This window comes from Dermacentor silvarum, chromosome 8 (genome assembly GCF_013339745.2).
Source record: "Dermacentor silvarum isolate Dsil-2018 chromosome 8, BIME_Dsil_1.4, whole genome shotgun sequence".
Lineage (NCBI taxonomy): Eukaryota > Metazoa > Arthropoda > Arachnida > Ixodida > Ixodidae > Dermacentor > Dermacentor silvarum.
In genome coordinates this window covers 174,033,317-174,051,257 of record NC_051161.1, presented here as the reverse complement: position 1 = coordinate 174,051,257, position 17,941 = coordinate 174,033,317, and the positions used below count along the sequence as shown (strand labels likewise).

Sequence of the window (17,941 nt, the reverse complement as noted above, 5' to 3'; positions counted from 1 at the left end):
CGGCAGCGTATGCCATTGGCGGCGGCATCATCGCTATTTGAAACTGCTATGAGCTCATAACAGCTTACCCTGTAAAAACGTACCTACGTGCGGGATTCCGTGTGTAAGTTAAACAATGACGGCGTGTGCCCTGTGCAGATTCCGTCCCTGGAGAAGTGTCCGGCGATCGTGCTGCAGCCGGCTGGCGACGGCTCCGAGGCGTTCGACGAGACCACGTCGCTGTTGACGGTGGTCGGGCGGGAGTCGCGGTGCGCTTTCCTGGCGCAGGTGTTCCCTGCCTTCATGCTCGCTGGTCTCGGTATGGTGGCTGCGGGGCTGCTGCTCAACAACGTGCAGGTACGCTTGCCTCCATCTGTGCATCCTGATGACCATTTACTAACTTGTGAATAGGACTTTTGCAAAACACTTGTAAACACTGTAAAAAATGTTACGTGAGCTGTAAATATATCATATTGGGCCGCTGGAGATGCTTTAACAGATGCCCTTTACGGAACTGCGATATGTGTTTTTTTTTTGTTCAGAATGATGGATTCTGAGCTTCGTGCTTCTTTTTCTTTGGAACTCGCCGAATTCAGGCAAACTCAGTTAAACATTTGAGGTGAGAAATAAAAACGTTCGCCTTAGATTTTGCTAGAATTTGCCTTTCCCTCTATAATGCAACAATCAAAATCAAACTCAACATTCAAATCGTCCCATCGATTGTCTGATAAAAGTGTTTCTGCATTTTACATGTATTTGAACGGGAAAACAGGAGACGGCTCTGATCTAAAACTTCCGCTTAAGAATAGCGTAAAAAGACATCAAGCAGAAGAACAGGACAGGCTTTAGGACCTATGCTGTCCTGAATGTTCCAGTTTTTTATGCGCTACTTTTTAGATTAAGTCATGAATCGACTCGCCCGACAGCATGTATTAGAAATTACAATAGCCATTATTGTGATTTAGGTATACATTCATTAGTAATTGGCATTAATATCCGTCTTCCCGTTCCTTTCATTCATTGGTGAATTCAAGGCTACCAGCAAATTCTCAGCGACGTCAGACAGCAATGTCAAAGGTAAACCTGCGTCACTGAAAAGGAATTGCATAAAAACACCGCCGTCAAAGTCTCGTAACATGAAAAAAATGTCGCAGTTTCACCCGAAAGGCGAAACATCAATTGCGATAGCAAATTAGTAGAGAGTTATACGGAGTAAGGAGTCATAAGGGTGGTCATGAACAGGATACAGAGGCTCAACTAGCGATGAAGTTAGAAGGGCCTTGAAAGGCATGACCAGGGGAAAAGCAGCTCGAGAAGATGGAATAACAGTCGATTTAATTAAAGATGGAGGAGATAGCTGTAAGAACGCCACCATTAGATTAAACTCATCCATAAGTAGGAAGACGTAAATACTTGAAGAATTATAGACCCATTATCATGCTTTCAGTATTGTATAAAATATTCACCCTGATAATTTCGAATAGAATCAGGGCAACACGTGACTTCAGTCGAGAACAGGCAACACTTGACGAGAACAGGCTGGCTTGAGGAAGGGATATGCTACGATGGATCATATCCATGTCATCAATCAGGTAATACAGAAATCTGGGCAGTACAATCAACCTCTCTATATGGCTTTCATAGATTATGATAAAGCATTTGCTTCAGTAGAGATACCAGCAATCATAGAGGCATTGCATACTCAAGGAGCACAGGAGGCATACGTGAATATCTTGGCAAATATCTACAACAATTGCACAGCTTCCTTGGTTCTCCACAAGAAAAGTAGAAAGTTACCTATCAAGAAAGGGTTTCAGGCAAAGAGACACAATCTCTCCAACGCTACTCACAGCATGCTTAGAAGAATTAGTCAAGCTCTTAGACTGGGAAGGCTTAGGAGTGAGGATCAACGGCGAATATCTCAGGAACCTTTGGTTTGCAGATGACATTGTCCTATTCAGCAACAATGGAGACGAATTACAACAAATGATTGAGGACCTTAATAGAAAAAGTGTAAGAATTGGGTTGAAGATGAATATGCAGAAGACAAAGATAATGTTCAATAGCCTGGCAAGGGAACAAGAATTCAGGATCGCCAGTCTGCCTCTAGAGTCTGTAAAGGAGTACGTTTATCTAGGTCAGTTACTCACAGGTGACCCTGATCATGAGAAGGAAACTTACAGAAGCGTAAAATTGGGTTGGAGTGTATACGGCAGGAATTGCCAAATCCTGACTGGGAGCGTCGTTGAAAGCATCGAACGTCGAGTGTCGTTGAAAAGAAAAGTGTACAATCATTGCATTCTACCGGTGCTAGCATATAGGGCAGAAACTTGGAGGTTAACAAAGAAGCTCGAGAACAATTTAAGAACCGCTCTAAGAACGATGGAACGAAAAATGTTAGGCCTAATTAAGAGGCAGGAAGAGAGCGGTGTGGATCAGAGAGGAAACGGGGATAGACGATATTCTAGTTTACATTAAGAGGAAGAAATGGAGCTGGGCAGGCCATGTAATGCGTAGGATGGATAACTGGTGGACCATTAGAGTTACAGAATGGATACCAAGAGAAGGGAAGCGCAGTCGAGGACGGCAGAAAACTAGGTGGGGTGATGAAGTTAGGAAATTTGCAGGTACAAGTTGGAATCAGCTAGCGCAAGACGGGGTAATTGGAGATAACAGGGAGAGGCCTTCGTCCCGCAGTGGACATAAATATAGGCTGATGATGATACGGAGTAAGGCTAGTAGTTTTATCAGCTGAATAAACTTCGACATGTAGCAGCACCAGCAACGCTCAGAACTGTTGTCGACACCGTCGGCGTTTTTCCCGCGTTCGCACTGAACGCGCGCGGCTTTGGAGACTGTTGCCGGTGCCTCTGACGCCGGCTCGGAGGTTTTCGACGAGATCCGAACGGGACACTCGTCGAGCAGCGTCGGAAGTCTTTACCACTTTCTCACCTCGCAATGTTTTTATATAATAAGCATTTGGTGCTGCAGCTAAACGGCCCCTCCCCTCTCTCCCTCCCGTCCCCCACGGCCTTTCGCGCGACGGAAGAAGCCGCGTTCGCTCTCTGCCGTGCGTTCGCTCCCCGTGAAAGTGCGCGTTCCTCGCGCGCTTTCACTCGCACATACAGCATATGGCACGCGGCGACGATTTCATCGCCGTCGGACTTCATACTTTGAACCTCACGGCGACGGTGACGCCGACGGCAGAAATCCGCTTGGAGTGTCCATATAATTGCTATCGCAATAAAAGTGAGAAGCCGGAGTCTTTAGTGTATGATACAATTGTCCGGCCTTTGCAGGCAGGTCAACAGAGAAAGTGCAAAACCACGATAACAAGAAAAAGAGAGAAGGAAAGAAAAAAGAACTAAAAAAACGTATGCGCAACAATTTGTCAAATGTCTGTGTCTAACGGATACCATTGGCTTTCCTGCGGGCGCAGTTACATCGTCCAAACGAGCCGGTGCAGTAATGCCGGACTTATAGAACATGCGCACTAACTGAAAGGTTAGCTTAGCAGCCATGTAGCCGAATATTGGAAGACATGCAACTGTTCAGTAGCGTACCCAGGATCTCTGCCAGGGGGGGGTTGACAGTTTGCGAATACCATCTAAATAGCACTAATTTCAATTTGTTCACGGGAAATTGTCAATGTGCTTTTTGTGAGCGTGCAGACGATTGCGCGTCTTACATCTTAGTTGCAGTACTCAAATGCGCAAGGAAAGAAAAGGGGTTAAACAAAAGAGGGGGGTTAAGTCGGCCTCAGGGGGGGGGGAGGGGTACAACCCCCGAACCCCCCCCGCCCCGTCGGTGCGCCACTGCAACTGTTAACCCATCCTTGCTGATGGCATAATTTTACGTAGATACTGTGAGCAACCCGAACGCGAAATGTTCGAAACCTTGACTATCCAATAAATGTGGCGAAAATTGTGTCAGCCTTGCCTTTGTTATCGGTACATCGCAATGAAATCACGTACCTATCTAGCACGTGACAGTGCACTGTTACTAGTGCACTGTTACTAGTTCTTGTTTTTCTCCCCTGATACTGGCATTTATATACTGCCATGTGGTAAAACTGGTTGTTAGTGAGTGCCGCGTTTCTCTAATTTGTACCGTTTTTAACGCTGTCACCTTCAGGTTCCTTGTTCACCGTACACAAATGGTGAATGGGGAACTCTTGAGCAATTCACTTCAGAAGAGCGGAATTTTGGGCCAGTCGGTGATGCATTTTTTCAGTAGGGTTTTTAAGCGCAGCTTTATAGGCTCACAAGTATCGGCGGCGGTGGTGTCACGCTGAAAAGTGGGCCCATCCTGGGGATTGTGCAGAAAGGGTCCAACTTCTCTGGCACATCTCCCAGTGGGCTTGGGGACCTGTAACGCGGCCTTGAACTACCCTGGTCACACGTGGGACCCAAAGAGACAAAACCACCAGCCCTTCCATTGTCGAGAAAATGGAGGTAAGCAAAGCTTGTAGTCCGATTCTAGCATGAGGGCTTCCGAAGCCCAGGCAAAACGTCAGCGAATAGCCGCGGACCCCGAGTTGCGGGGGCGCGTTGTTGAGGCCAAACGTCAGCGAAAAGCCGCCGACCCTGAGTTTAGGGCAACCAAAGCGGAACGCCTGCGACAGTGTCGTCTTGCCACAAGCTTCGCTTGCCCCCATTTTCTCGACAGGGAAAGGGCTGTGATTTTTTTAGTATATATGTCCCGTCCGTCTCGCCTCACTTTGTCCGGTATGTCGCGCTTCACCGTACTCAAAAAAGAGCAATGCGCTATTTTTTTTTCGAGAAGCCTAATTGATTATTTTGCAAATATTTCAATAAATACTAAAGTATTGCGAGAAACACAGAACATCCACTGAAAAGGTTGCGCAACACATTGAGAAACGCGCTATAATTCTTTCTCCATGGGGGCTATTGTGGGTTATATATTTGTTACCCTAAAAAAACTTAGCGTGAGAAATTCTAAAAAGAATCATCTAATACTAGAGGCGCTTGCGGGCCAGTGACATTACTGCCCTCAAATAATTGCGAATGAAGAATCTCTCTATATTCAAATAAAGGATGGTGTTGTAAGTGAAAAAGGCGGTTCCAAGAGGACAGCCACAGAACTGAAAGTTTGATGATTTGATTTACACTCTGTTTCGCACGAGAGACACATACAGTATGAACAACTTGAAAAACCCGCTCTTAAGCAGCTAGGCAATCTGTGTCATGCGGGACCCTTCTAGTTGGTTGCTGCAATTTCACGACAAACCAAATTGCAAATCGAGATGGCGCGCCCACGGAGAAAAACTATGCAGAAACTCCACTGGAGTTGTCTAAGTATGCGCAAGCATTGCCCACTTGCTCATTTCCACGCAGCCCGGTGTCATTATCAATCTTATCAAACTTGATCCGACCAATATAAACCCTCACCAACCCTTATCAGTCGTTACCAACCTTATCGGACTCGATCCGACCCTTACGAACCCTTGACGGCGACTAATTACCACGTGTCACTCGTGACCCCGTGGTCGGCACCGCAGACGGCAGGTCGCCGAAAGAAGCGACCTTTTATTTGAGAACGGCCATTTATAAATATTACGTAGACTTGGAAGAAACACCCGGTCCAGGAACGAGGATCCAAGCAGTGAACAAAAAGGCAAAATCGTCTCAATCCATTATCGTCGGCAGGCAGTCACACATTCCACAGATATCTTAGTTGACTGCTGTGCAGAGATATACTGCTGCTGTGGAGATATGGAGAATTACAGAGCTGGTGTTGTGAACACAAGAAGTGCGCGATCACCACGCGCACGGGCCAGATAAAACGGGGTTCCATTAAAGCGGTCGCACCGATCAACCGACGGACGCGCAGTCGCTCTATTCCTTACATTATGGTGCCGTGAAACCCGGGAAGGAGACTGCAGTCGACGCCGTCAGCGCGGCGTCATTCGAAGCGTCTCTACATGGCGGGGGGCTCATATGGCGGCGACCAGTGTAGCGTGCGTACATACTGCTCATATAGCGTTCAATCGTCGTCCGGCAGTGAAACAGGCCGGGTAGGAAAAATACTGGGATTCTACGGATGTTCGGGTCGGGGACCGGCCTTTACTACGGAAAGTGACCTGCCGTTCTGATGGCGCGTGCTTTCACTCATTCGGATGTGGACCACCTTTCAGTCCGACTTGGAGGACTGAATCGACCACTCGAATTCACCATTAAAGGGGCCCTGAACCAATTTTCATCCAAGTGGAGAAAGCATTTGAAGTGAAAATAGGCTAATTCAGAATGCTTTTCCGCAAAAAAAGTACTTCAATGCATTCACTGATACGGAGCTCTTGGCAATCAAACACGGCCTCCGCTGTGCTGCCGCTCTTTCTTCAATGCCTTGCACTGCGAAGGCTACGGCAGAGTGGCGCGTGGCCACAACACTCCGCCTTCTAAATGTGACCGTGGCACGCAGTTCAAATTTCATTTCGCATGTTAACGTAGACGCCACGACTTCAGATTTTGGTGCCTACAACGCACTAAACGTAAGCCAAGCTGCCAAAGGCGGTTGACCTCAGTGAGCCGCAGTGCGCTTAGCCAGTGGACTCGTGGCGGCACCCCGCGGGGGTCGCTGTATCTACGCCACGTAGCCAACCGCCGCTACCAATAGCTGCAGTGTATGGGAGTCCGCTTTATTACGAAGTAAAGCGTCCAGAAAAGATTGCGGAGCATGGCTTTTGTTGAAAAAAGAGCGTTTGAGAGAAAGGTGACTTCGCCCTCCACTTCCGAGCTCCATGTACCAAGCACGACAGCAAAACTTGGCTACGGTGGCTAGAAGGGGGAGGTGAGAGCAACGGCGGCGGCGGAGTGTTGCAAGCAATCATGACAGCAGCGGCGGCGCTGCAGTCGACAGCAAGATCGCTCCCCGGGCGCGGAGGCACGGCGGTTGGTGCCGCGGGTTTCGAAACGGGCGTTTCTGTTCGCAATTAGCGCTCGCATATTATTGCGATAGCAATTATATGGACACTTCCACCGGATTTCTGCCGTCGTCGTCGCCGTCGCCGTGAGGTTCCGTATAGATAAAATCTTCGCCGCGCGCCGTATGCCCGAGCGGAAGCGTGCGGGCACGCACGCTGTCACGGAGAGCGAATGCACTCAATCTCCCACGCGCAAGCAAGGAAGCGGGAAGCGAGCGCCGGAGGGAGCGGGGAGGGGGGGGGGGGGCGCACTTCTACTCTGCCAACAATCGCGCGCGTCGCTGGCCCGCACCATCTCTTATCTCCACACGGCTCTGACCTTTATGCGCTGTGCATTCGCCGCTCAGTTTCCGTTGAAGCGATAGACCGCACGTACCTTCGCCCGCTGCGGCGTATATGCGCTTGCTGCCAGCGTTTTGACAGTCGTTGTCTGCAGTCATTCAGTGTGATCTATTTATGTTTGTTTGTGCGCGCTCACACCACAGTTAGTAATAGTCGGGCCACATTTTCCAACGCACGCTACACATGCAATGCTGCCCGGGTCGGCAGTGCAGCGCTACAGGTGTGTCCCTTCGCACGCGCTGCCCACGGGCAGCGCTTCTCATCAACACCACCGTTTCACACGCGCCTTCTCGTGGTCATCCAGTCTCCCTTCATGTCGGTCTACTTACGCCGCAGCACACCTGCTTACTTAATCAGCTCATGTTTACTACAATTCATATTGCTACCAAAGCCGCTCACCTTACTTCGTATGACATTGCTGTGTTGCTATCGCATTCATTGCTTCGCCCTTAGGGCGAAACTGTGACATTTTTTTGACATAACTAGCATTAAGTTAATGCATACCGTACCTTGTTAATAGAGGAGACAATAAATGACTAGCAGATATCCTCTGATGGACTCGCCGTGGTTGCTTTGTGGCTATAGTGTTGGGCTCGGGTACGTGGGATCGAATCCCGGCCACGGCTGCCGCATTTTGTTGGGGGCGAAATGCGAAAACACCAGTGTACTTAGATTTAGGTGCACGTTAAAGAACTCCAGCTGGTCCAAAGTTTCTGGAGTCCCCCACTACGGCGTGCCTGATAATCAGATCGTGGCTTTGGCACGTAAAACCCCATAATTTTTATCCTCTGGTGAGTGGTCCAGTGTTAAAGGTGCATTCGCTTCAGGCACGTCACGGCCGGCACAAAGATTTTTTGTTGGTCTCGGTCGCACGCGTTCTACGTGCTTTCCCGAATCGTCGGGAGTGAACAAAAATTATTTCAGCTAATGCGAAGGACATTATGCTAGTGGTGTCGGTAAAGAAAGCTGCACCGATTTCTAGGCTCGCAGTGAAGAGCTCCTTAGGTCAGATTACTGCGACGCACTGCATCCCCCTGCTCGTCAAATTGGTTAATACCAATATATGAGGCTTTAGAAATCATTCCATATAGGAGTTAAGTAAACAACCCTAATTTAGTCGCCAATGCGACGAACTAGAATGGTGGTGACCATGAAGAATACTCAAAAGAACGACAGACAGCACTTGATTAAAGGTTTCAATATACGGGGTGTCCCAACTAACATGCAACAAGATTTAAAAATGCGCAAATGCCCCGTAGCTGGACAGAACCAAGACAGTGTTGTTTGCCGTCGCTTGTAGATACTCAGATTATTTTTGCATTCCGCGCACTTACATAATTAGTCCTAAGTAATTATTCAACTTCTTAAATATTATAATTAGATGAAAAGTGTCGATGATAAAATTGTAGAGCAATATGAAAAACTCCCAATACAGCCTTGTGTTGCTCAATACGTGCTGCATAAAAGTGTTTTTCCGAGGGTTAAAGAATTAAGCCAGTGAATACACGCAAAGTGCCTCGAGCGGCCAGTCGCGCGCCAATTTTGCGCGTATTCGCGGGCTTGTTCACGCTTGGAAAAACACTTTTATGTAAAACATATTGAGCAACAGAAAGCTGTATTGGGATTTTTTCATATTGCCCTACATTTTTATCATTGACACTTTTCATCTAATTATAATATTTGAATAATTAGGCAGATTCAAAAATTAATCTGAGTATCTAGAAGCGACGTCAAAGAACATTGCCTTGGTTCTGCCCAGTTACGGGGCATATCCATATTTTATAAAATCTTGTTGCATGATAGTTCGGACACCCTGTATATGATTCAACTGGGGTTCGAAGTGCAGGCAGATCTTCGAAGTCCTGTCTAAGGCCTTGGCTGCACGGGACACGGCCCGCTGCCACGCTTTAAGTGCCTCATCGTCATCAGACACCGAGAAAAGGTTTTTTTTTCTGCTTTTCTAGCAGAAAAATAGCCTGTTGTGCAGCCCGGCGCAAAACGGTGCGTCTGTCATCTCATGCGACTTGCCATTGCTTCTTACAGCATGGCAATGTGTAAAAATATTGTCACCACAAGGAGGCACAACTCCACAGCGTGAATGCGAACAGAAGCGAGCGTGGAGCAAAAAATAACCGATCAGAACCATGCCAACCGAGCGCACTCGCTAGCTCCGACAGCAGCCTAACTACAGCGGAGGCATCTTAGTGTCGACGCGCACGCCACCACTCGGCATCATGAATCACTGCAACATGCGCCGCGCTCTCCGACGGCTGCGTTGTTCCCACCTCCCCCTTCTAGCCACCGTAACTTGGCTGAGATGTTCACAGCAGCGCATGCCAGTGTTGCCAGGTTTGGCTATATATAGGCAAATTGGGCTATAGGAAAAAATTTTTGGCGTCGACTTGGATGAGTCGGCTATGTGGCTATATTTGGCCTACTGAAAATCTGCGACTTGGCTGTGTTTGGGCGATAAGTGGCGCCCTAATCCACGCTCCAGAGGTGGCTGTCATCGGGCAGAAGCAAATCTCGAAGGCTGTGTTTGAGCTCGCTATGCGTATGTGCGTGCGCGAAATGACCCCCCCCCCCCCTCGCCTTTCCTTCCCTCTATGCACTGTTGTCTGAGCCGGTGGCTTTGATCTTTGATGCACTTAAACTTACACCCTGCTTGACCGTTAGGCACCCGATCTCCGGGCATCGGGATGAACCTGGGAGTAGTGGGTTTTTCACAGTACACTGTACTAACATGGAAGGGAGAGCAATAACATAGGGTCGGGGCCATCGGGCGATCGTGGCGCCGACATGAAAGAAGGGAAGCACGGGTGGATGTGGATGACACGCTCCAGTGTGTTCATCGCCATGTCTTCCGGATGAAGTATCGCGCCGGGCACAGCTTTCGACCTACTCCACGTTGCTGGCACGAAGCTTTGCTGCCATTTTGCTTTTCCTGCTAGATTAATTTTTCTTCATGCTTAGATTCGAGATTCATTTCGATAGGTTGAACGTAAGATCGGACCCTCCTCGGGGAGGAGAATCCAAACAAGGGGAAGTGGGCCATGTATGCGAGAACGTATAAAAAAGAATGGGAGCAAGACCCCGAGCCAAAGGTGGGTTCTGGTGCTTTTACTTCTAGATGGTTTGTCCGTAACGTCATGGATGCAGATACTCATTCTGCCAATATCGAAAATGTTTGTCATAATGACATCAGTGCACCACGTCACATAAACTTCACCCACCGTGTTAGTTTAGCTTGTGAGGTGTCGTACTGCTGGATGGATGACACGGGCTTCCCGGCCACTGCGCCCACATTTCGATCAAGGCGAAATGCAGGAATACCCGTGTACTTAGGTGTACGTTAAAGAAACCGAGGTGGCCAAAAATAATCCCGAGTCCCCCACTGCGTCATGCCTCCCAATGATATCGCGGTTTTGGCACGTAAAACCCCAGCAGTTATTAGAGTTTTAGAATAGGGGCCTCAAACGTATTCGGGCACCAAAGAAATAGTTTCGAAGCCACTGCGCATGCGCAAGACGGAAACTGTGTTTGGGTTTTGCGTCGGGCACGCTACTTGATCGATTTAGTGGGAGCCCCAAAAGCTACCCCAAAAGCTTTCGTCAACAAACATGGCGGCGCCCATCAAAGCGGCGGCTCTAACCTAGCGAAAAACTGGGCGCGATTCGTGGTAACGCGTGAAGCTTGTAAGCTAGAAGAAGTGATTGCAGTTATCTCTTTCTATTAACTAACATGTGTAATGAAGATTGATTCGTTATACACCGCTGATTCTGAATTCAATTGTCGATTTCATGGCTCGTAGGCCTATCACGGATTGACTTGGCTGGGTGAAGGTGCGTGAAGTTGGTTACTCAAAACTAAGCGCAACAAGCTGCAAGCTGCTAATAGAATAAGTTCTAAATTGTAATTACAGGCGAAAACACGAAAGGCTAAATTTCTTTTCTCATCACAGAATGGTGTATTTTATTTTAATATTTATAACAGGTTTTGTTTGACGCCATAGTGACGCTGCAAACGTAACACGCTGTCCGCAAACGCAAAACGCCTATTCCAAAACTCTTCATTCCTACATGCCACAATACTAACACCCGCAAAGCATTTGGGGCCCCAAACTTTAGGGGCCCCTATTCTAAAACTTTATTAGTGATCAACATGGTTTGCTTTTTGACAGCAACCGGTTTTCACAGCATTACCACTGTTATCAATTTGTTGTTTACCATTGCTCTTTGTGCGCTGTCGCGGCTTTTACCATTTCGAGCCAGTTAGTTCGGGACGTGCTCGTCGCCGAAAACGACTGCGCGCTTCTTAAACTAGTCTGCCGGTTTTCGCAGTAATCTTTTAAAGCTCCGCTTACGCCGATTCAAACAGTGAGTGGCATCTTTTGGCTGTCCCTTTTCTTAACGCAGGTCTTTGGCGTGCTAGAGACCTAAGATGGCGGCCAGGTTAATGTAAATTGACACTACATAGGTAGTGTGTGTCCAAGCTAATCCGCGCCAAGCTAACTGAAAAAAAAACGAGAAAATAAGATTGGACGATGAGACAAATAACGCGAGATATCACAGCGCGAAAGACTTGTTTTAGCTCATCAAAAAAGAAGCCGTGAGCACGTCGCCGTTGCAGATCGCTGGATAGCTGAACTTCTACGCTGTAGGCAGAGATAACTTGAGAGATCGATGACGCTGAACATTATTTTGTGTTCACGACAGCTAAAGAGCAGAATTCGCAGTTAGTATTACTGTAAATAACTAAAATAGTAACTTAGTACTATCTTTCATAAAATAACAGCACCGATTCGCCCTCTGCAGCGATTCGCTGTAACTTAAGACCTTCCGAGCCCAACCAAAAAGTGTTCTGTGCAACATGATGTTGCTGTTGTTGATGTAAAGGGCCGACCGTCATGGCGGCACGGACATTTTGTTACGACGGGTTGTGCAAAAAAAAAAAGGATTGCCGTAGTCGAATGTGAAAATGTATACACAAATAAAATTGCAAATAAAAATGGCTATATTTGGCTACGCAATATTTTGCACTTTTTTCTGTTTGGCTACATTTGGGCTACAACTTCTCTAGCTTTTAGCTACGCCGCCTCGTCGGACCTGGCAACACTGGCGCATGCTACCCGCACACTATGTTAATTCACCAAGCCCGAGGGGTGGTTCAGGCCTTCGGGCCCCTGTAAAGTTGGTAACAAGAAAAATGGCGTCGTCGTTGAATGGAACAAGTGACGGGCGCTTTCCGTAAAGAAATTGTCGAAAAAGCGGAATCAGTGAGAATTCTTCAAACTCTAAACAAGACTAAACTTGGAGTCGAAAGCCATAGCGATATAACGGACAAATCATATAAAAAGGAGAAAACGCATACGAGCTGTGAGGATGTGGAATAACACTCATGAATTTTTATATTGGGTTTGATATCTGCCGTACTGGGGCCTTTCTACATGACTAAATGTGATTGTCGATTTCGTGACTACGTGACTGTCAATTTCGTCACACTTCTCACAGGCCACAGAAGTTGTGTTCGGAACGTTAACTTTTTGTTTATTTTATTCGCGCTGAAAAAGCTAATTTCAAGCACTGTAGTGAAGCCAACTTTCTCTGGAATGAAACAATTCTTATGGATGTTCTGCAAAGAAATATATTATTCTGAGTGTATGTCGGGCATATATTTAATGTGCCGGTTCAGTCAAGCACTTGGAAAAAAGGGGCATTTCGTAAACGTTTAATTGCGATAGTAATTATATTGACACTCCAAGCGGATTTCTGCCGTCGGCGTCACCGTCGCCGTGAGGTTTCGTATAAAGTCCAAGGGCGATAAAATCGTCGCCGCGCGCTGTTTGCTGTATGTGCGCGTGAAAGCACGCGAGAGATGTGCGCTTTCACGGGGAGCGAACGCACGGCGGAGAGCAAACGCGACGTCTTCCGTGGTGCGAAAGGCCGTGGGGGAATGGGAGGGAGGGAGGGGAGGTGACGTTTAGCTGCGGCACCAAATGCCTATCTTGCGACTGGGCGCAAGGGGAACTGGAATCTCGCAGGCGAAATGAGGAAAGCGAGAATGCAGCGCGGGAGGGAGGGCGTTCGGCTCCAGGTTCCTGAATCTTTCAGCAGACCTCTCCAGACAATGCAAAGTCTTTACAACTGTCGTTTTCCTCCATCTTGATGGCTTTCAAAACGTGCTGTCGTCTTTCTGACCCGAGCTTCCCACATTTTCTTGAACCTTCTTTCTAGCTGCGCTCCTTTCTTGACTTGCCATATTTTCTCTCTCCTTCCATACATGTTCTCCGTCTCTCAAGTGTGTGTTGTTCATTATGTAGCTGTCTATCCCGTTCTTTTTTGTTTTATCATTCCATTCTTTCTCCGATAATTCTCAGTCGTAGTTTTACGTTATAACCTTTATTGTTCGTTTTTCTTTCTTTTTTTGTTCACTAGTACCCAGACTTCAGTGTTGTTCCTGAGTAAAATAAATAAATAAATAAGTAAATAAATAAATAAATAAATAAATAAATAAATAAATAAATAAATAAATAAATAAACAAATAAATAAATAAATAAATAAATACATGATTCAGTGATTCATTTTCATCATTATTGCCCGTGTGCGGGCGAAAGCGGTTTCCTGTCTGACCCGAGGCCAATCAAATGTGTCACTCTCTACAGACGTGGCCGGTGTTCGTGGAGGCCTCCGAGCTGTTCATCCTGGTGCCCGCTCTTTTGGGACTCAAAGGGAATCTCGAGATGACGCTGGCGTCAAGGTTGGCCACACAGGTGAGCTGCGCCATGGCTGTATCTTGTGTATACTTCAATGATGATGCCGATTTATTGGCATTCCCTTTGAAGCTGGGCGGTGACAACCTGGCCTGCTTGAGGGTATGCTATACATGCTTTTTCATTCTAGCTTTTTTCTATACATCTCTTCATTCTTTTTTTTCTCTTACTCAAAATTTCTCTACCTTGTACCGCTACCTATGCCTGCAACGAATCCAGTCGTATCAATCTCTTCCTGAATTTTTTCCACCAATTCTCTAAACGTCTCTTGCTTATCTCGACAGCTGATCGGTTGATGCTTCCGTTCAATTTAAATCCAAGAGCTTCTGAAAAGTGCAAGTTACCTAGGGTTCTCACTGCGTGGATGCCTTCGCATTCCATTAGGATGTGCTGAGTAGTCTCCAGATTTTTGCTGTAGCATACGAATGCCACATGTAGTTGCGAATATTGGCTCCGGTATGTTTTTGTCCTTGGGCAACCATCTCGCGCCTCAAATAGCAAGGCACTTCCCTTCCCTCCTGTTTGTCTATTTACACTGTACCCTGTACTTGATTGCCAACTTTCTTGACCTCTTCCTCCATTCTTGACCTTTTCCTCCATTCTTGACCTTTTCCTCCAGCTACCGATGCTTGTTCACTTTATCCGCCCATTTATTTTGATCCATGTTCACGGGTCTTTATTCAAAACTAATTTAGCTCTGCGCGTCTCTAACTTCAAACGAGGCCCAACCCAGGTCATCCTGCACTGCCTCATTTGTGGTTTTGCTGTGGACTCCCAAAGCCAACAGGCCTACGCATCTTTGGTTAATGTCCAGCCTCGACAAAGTATCCGATTTTAAGCACATAATGACATTTGCGAAAGTTAGCGCTCGCACCATAACTCCTTTCCAGATTACACGTACTTATTGTGGCCCTAAGTGTTCTATGTTTTAATATTGCTGCATTCCTCTTCCCCCTTATTTTCAGATTATCTTGGTGGGTGCTTGAGTAAGATTTTCGTTCGTTTATGTTTATGCGGATATATTTATATTGCTTGACTTGCTGTTGCTGGGTGTAACTTGCTCTTGAATTGGCACCACGTAATTACTCGTCTCTTCATTAAAGATATAATGCCTGATTTTTCTGTGTTCAGCATAAAAGGGCCCTGAACCACTTTTTCTCGAAGTTGAGAAATGCATTTTAAGGTAAATTAGACTATTTGAGCAATACTTTGCCGTAAAAAAGTACTTCAATGCGTCCAGAGGAAGCGGAGAAGCAGCTGCGAAATTCGACTCCAGAGGAAACGCTGCGGAACAATGGCGAGCCTTCAAGCCTCAAAGCAACTAACACAGCGAGAGCACCATCTGCCCGGCAAGTAGCACTTCTTTTGACTGTCGGTGGTTCTTCACTGCTTGATATCTACAACAGTTTGGACTTCGGGGAACCAACAGCAGAAACACCAAATCCAGAATTTAACTATGCTTATGTCATCAGCCTCCTCGACGTGTATTTCTTGCCGAAGTACAACGAGCTGTACTCGCGATACGTATTCCGAACTCGCATCAGTTCGACAGCTTCGTAACAGATTTGAAGCTCAAAGCGCGCGACTGTGGATTCGGAAACGAAAGAGAAAAAATGATCCGCGACCAGATCGTCTGTGGCATCTCTGACAAAAAGGCTCGTGCAGACATTCTCAAGCTAGAAGATCCGACCCTAGAAAAGGTTGGAAAGGTGTGTCGAGTACACGAAGCAATGAAAATTCAAATGAAAGCATTTAAAGAGGGTACTATATCAAGCAACGAGACCGTGCACGCAGTAAAGGAATTCGTCCATCGCACCAATGCCAACTGGAAAAGCGCAGAAGGAAAGCCACAAAAATCTAACGTACTAAAAGTTCAGGTACTGCAGTGGTAGCCACGAGTGCAAAAGAGAAACATGCCCAGATTGGAAACAAACATTAAGCAAGTGCAAGAAACGAAATCAGTTCGCAGCAGTTTGTAAAAGCAGCAGAGTTGCTGGCCTGGCAGTAGATGGTGAGGATGAAATTATACTGGCAGTTCAAAGCCACAAACTAAGCTCAGTCCACACGTTCTTCTTCTTTCTGGGGCTTTACTTGCCAAAACCCGTTCTGATTATGAGGCACGCCGTTGTGGAGGACTCCGGATTAATTTTGACCACCTGGGGTTCCTTAACGTGCACCGCAAGCACACGGACGTTTTTGCATTTCGCCTCCATCGAAATGCGGCCGCCGCGGCCGGGACTCGATCCCGCGATCTCGTGTTCAGCAGCGCAACGCCTTAGCTGACTAAGCCACCGCGGCGGGTCCAGTCCACACGTTTCTGAGAGCGAAAGGAACACAAGTTAACTTTCAATTGGACAGTGGTGCAGCTGTTGATGTCATCCCGGCTCTGCACGTGAAGCGACAGAAAATACAACCGTGCACAACAACTATGCGAACGTGGAATGGAAGCAAGGTTCACTGTTCAGACAAGGCGCAATTAGAAGTTACAACCGCAAGCGGACAGAGACATTCTGTACAATTTGTAGTGGGTAAAGGGACACTAAAGCAAAACAATAAATCAACTTAGACGGATAAAGTATTCTTGGAAAACTCTGCTTTCGTTAATTACACTGCAATAGGTCAACTATTAGAAGAGAAAATGAAGCTCAAAGTTAATTTTTTTTTGGTTTGCCAAGCGGCTTAATTCTCGCGGTTAGAGTGGTGTTTTTGGTATTGTGGAAGGGTAATCTACTGATGCAGAAGAAATAATTTTTCCCTTTAGTGTATCTTTAAAGATGACCTCACAGGTCCTCTGAGCGGAAGAACGACAGCCGAAAGCTGTCATCTTGTCAGGTCAGCTAAGCGTCAACTACCACATGACATGCGCGTGTACTTCACATACAGAGATGAGCTTGCAGTCGAAGACAACCTCATCTTCAAGGGGATTACGCATAATCGTCCCGATGTCTCTGCGAGGTGAGATCAAAGCAGCACTCGACTCATCACATCTTGGGATTGAGAGCTGTCTACGACGCGGTCATGCACGTGTCTTTTAGCTAGGAATGAATGCAGAATTAAAACACCTCAGCGGAGGGTGCGAAATATGTCAAAAGCTCGCACACTCTCAGCAACGAGAAACTCTCCTCATCCAAGAACCAAGCTATCCACGGGAGCGAGTGGGATGCGACATTTTCGAATTCAAGGGAAAGAACTTCTTGATCAGAGTGGATTGCTACAGCAACTTTTGGGAAGCGGACCAACTGAATTCAATGACCTCTAATTAAGTGATGCTCAAGCTTTGCAAGACACGGAATACCAAGAATTATGATAAGCGACAATGGACCACAATTAACCAGTTAAGAATTCGACAACTTTTCAAAAAGCTGGAACTTCGACCATAAAACGTCAAGCTTAGGATACCCGCGTTCCAATGGAATGGCTGAATCAGCAGTAAAGACGGCAAAAATGCTGCTCAAGAAAGCAGAAGACAGCCACACAGACCCACAAATGGCGATCCTGATTACTGAAACACTCCGCTGCAAGAACAGCGCAATTGCTCATGGGTCGCCGCACTAGAACATCATCAGAGTTCGTACTGCAGCCCAAAACAGTCGACGTGAGCGAAAACAAGAAGGCGAAAGGGTAATAAACGATGTTTTACTACAACAGACAAGCCAAGGATTTGCCGAGCCTCAGCGAAGGTCAAAGCGTCACAGTTCGACCACTGAAAGGCGGGACATATGGGTCAAGTGGAATTGACGAAAGATTATGTGACGTTCAAGTTGGCGACAGCGTCCTGCGACGAAAGCGAGTATTTATGAGACCAATACCTTCTGCGACTGTCTATAATAGCCAACACGAACAGCCCGACACTACAACGGAACCAGAAGATACCAGCGCGACAAGCCACACAAACCCGTCAGACCTC

General features: G+C 46.9%; 1 protein-coding gene across 2 annotated transcripts in view; it reads left to right on the top strand.

The window, feature by feature from the left end:
• Positions 1–17,941, top strand: part of LOC119462588 (solute carrier family 41 member 1) — a 520,047-nt gene that overhangs the window by 222,772 nt on the left and 279,334 nt on the right. For both annotated transcript variants that reach the window (XM_049672745.1, XM_037723922.2), the window contains 2 exons: positions 139–336; positions 13,927–14,034. In XM_049672745.1, coding sequence (XP_049528702.1) covers positions 139–336; positions 13,927–14,034 — 306 coding nt within the window. The remainder of the gene's footprint in view (positions 1–138; positions 337–13,926; positions 14,035–17,941) is intronic.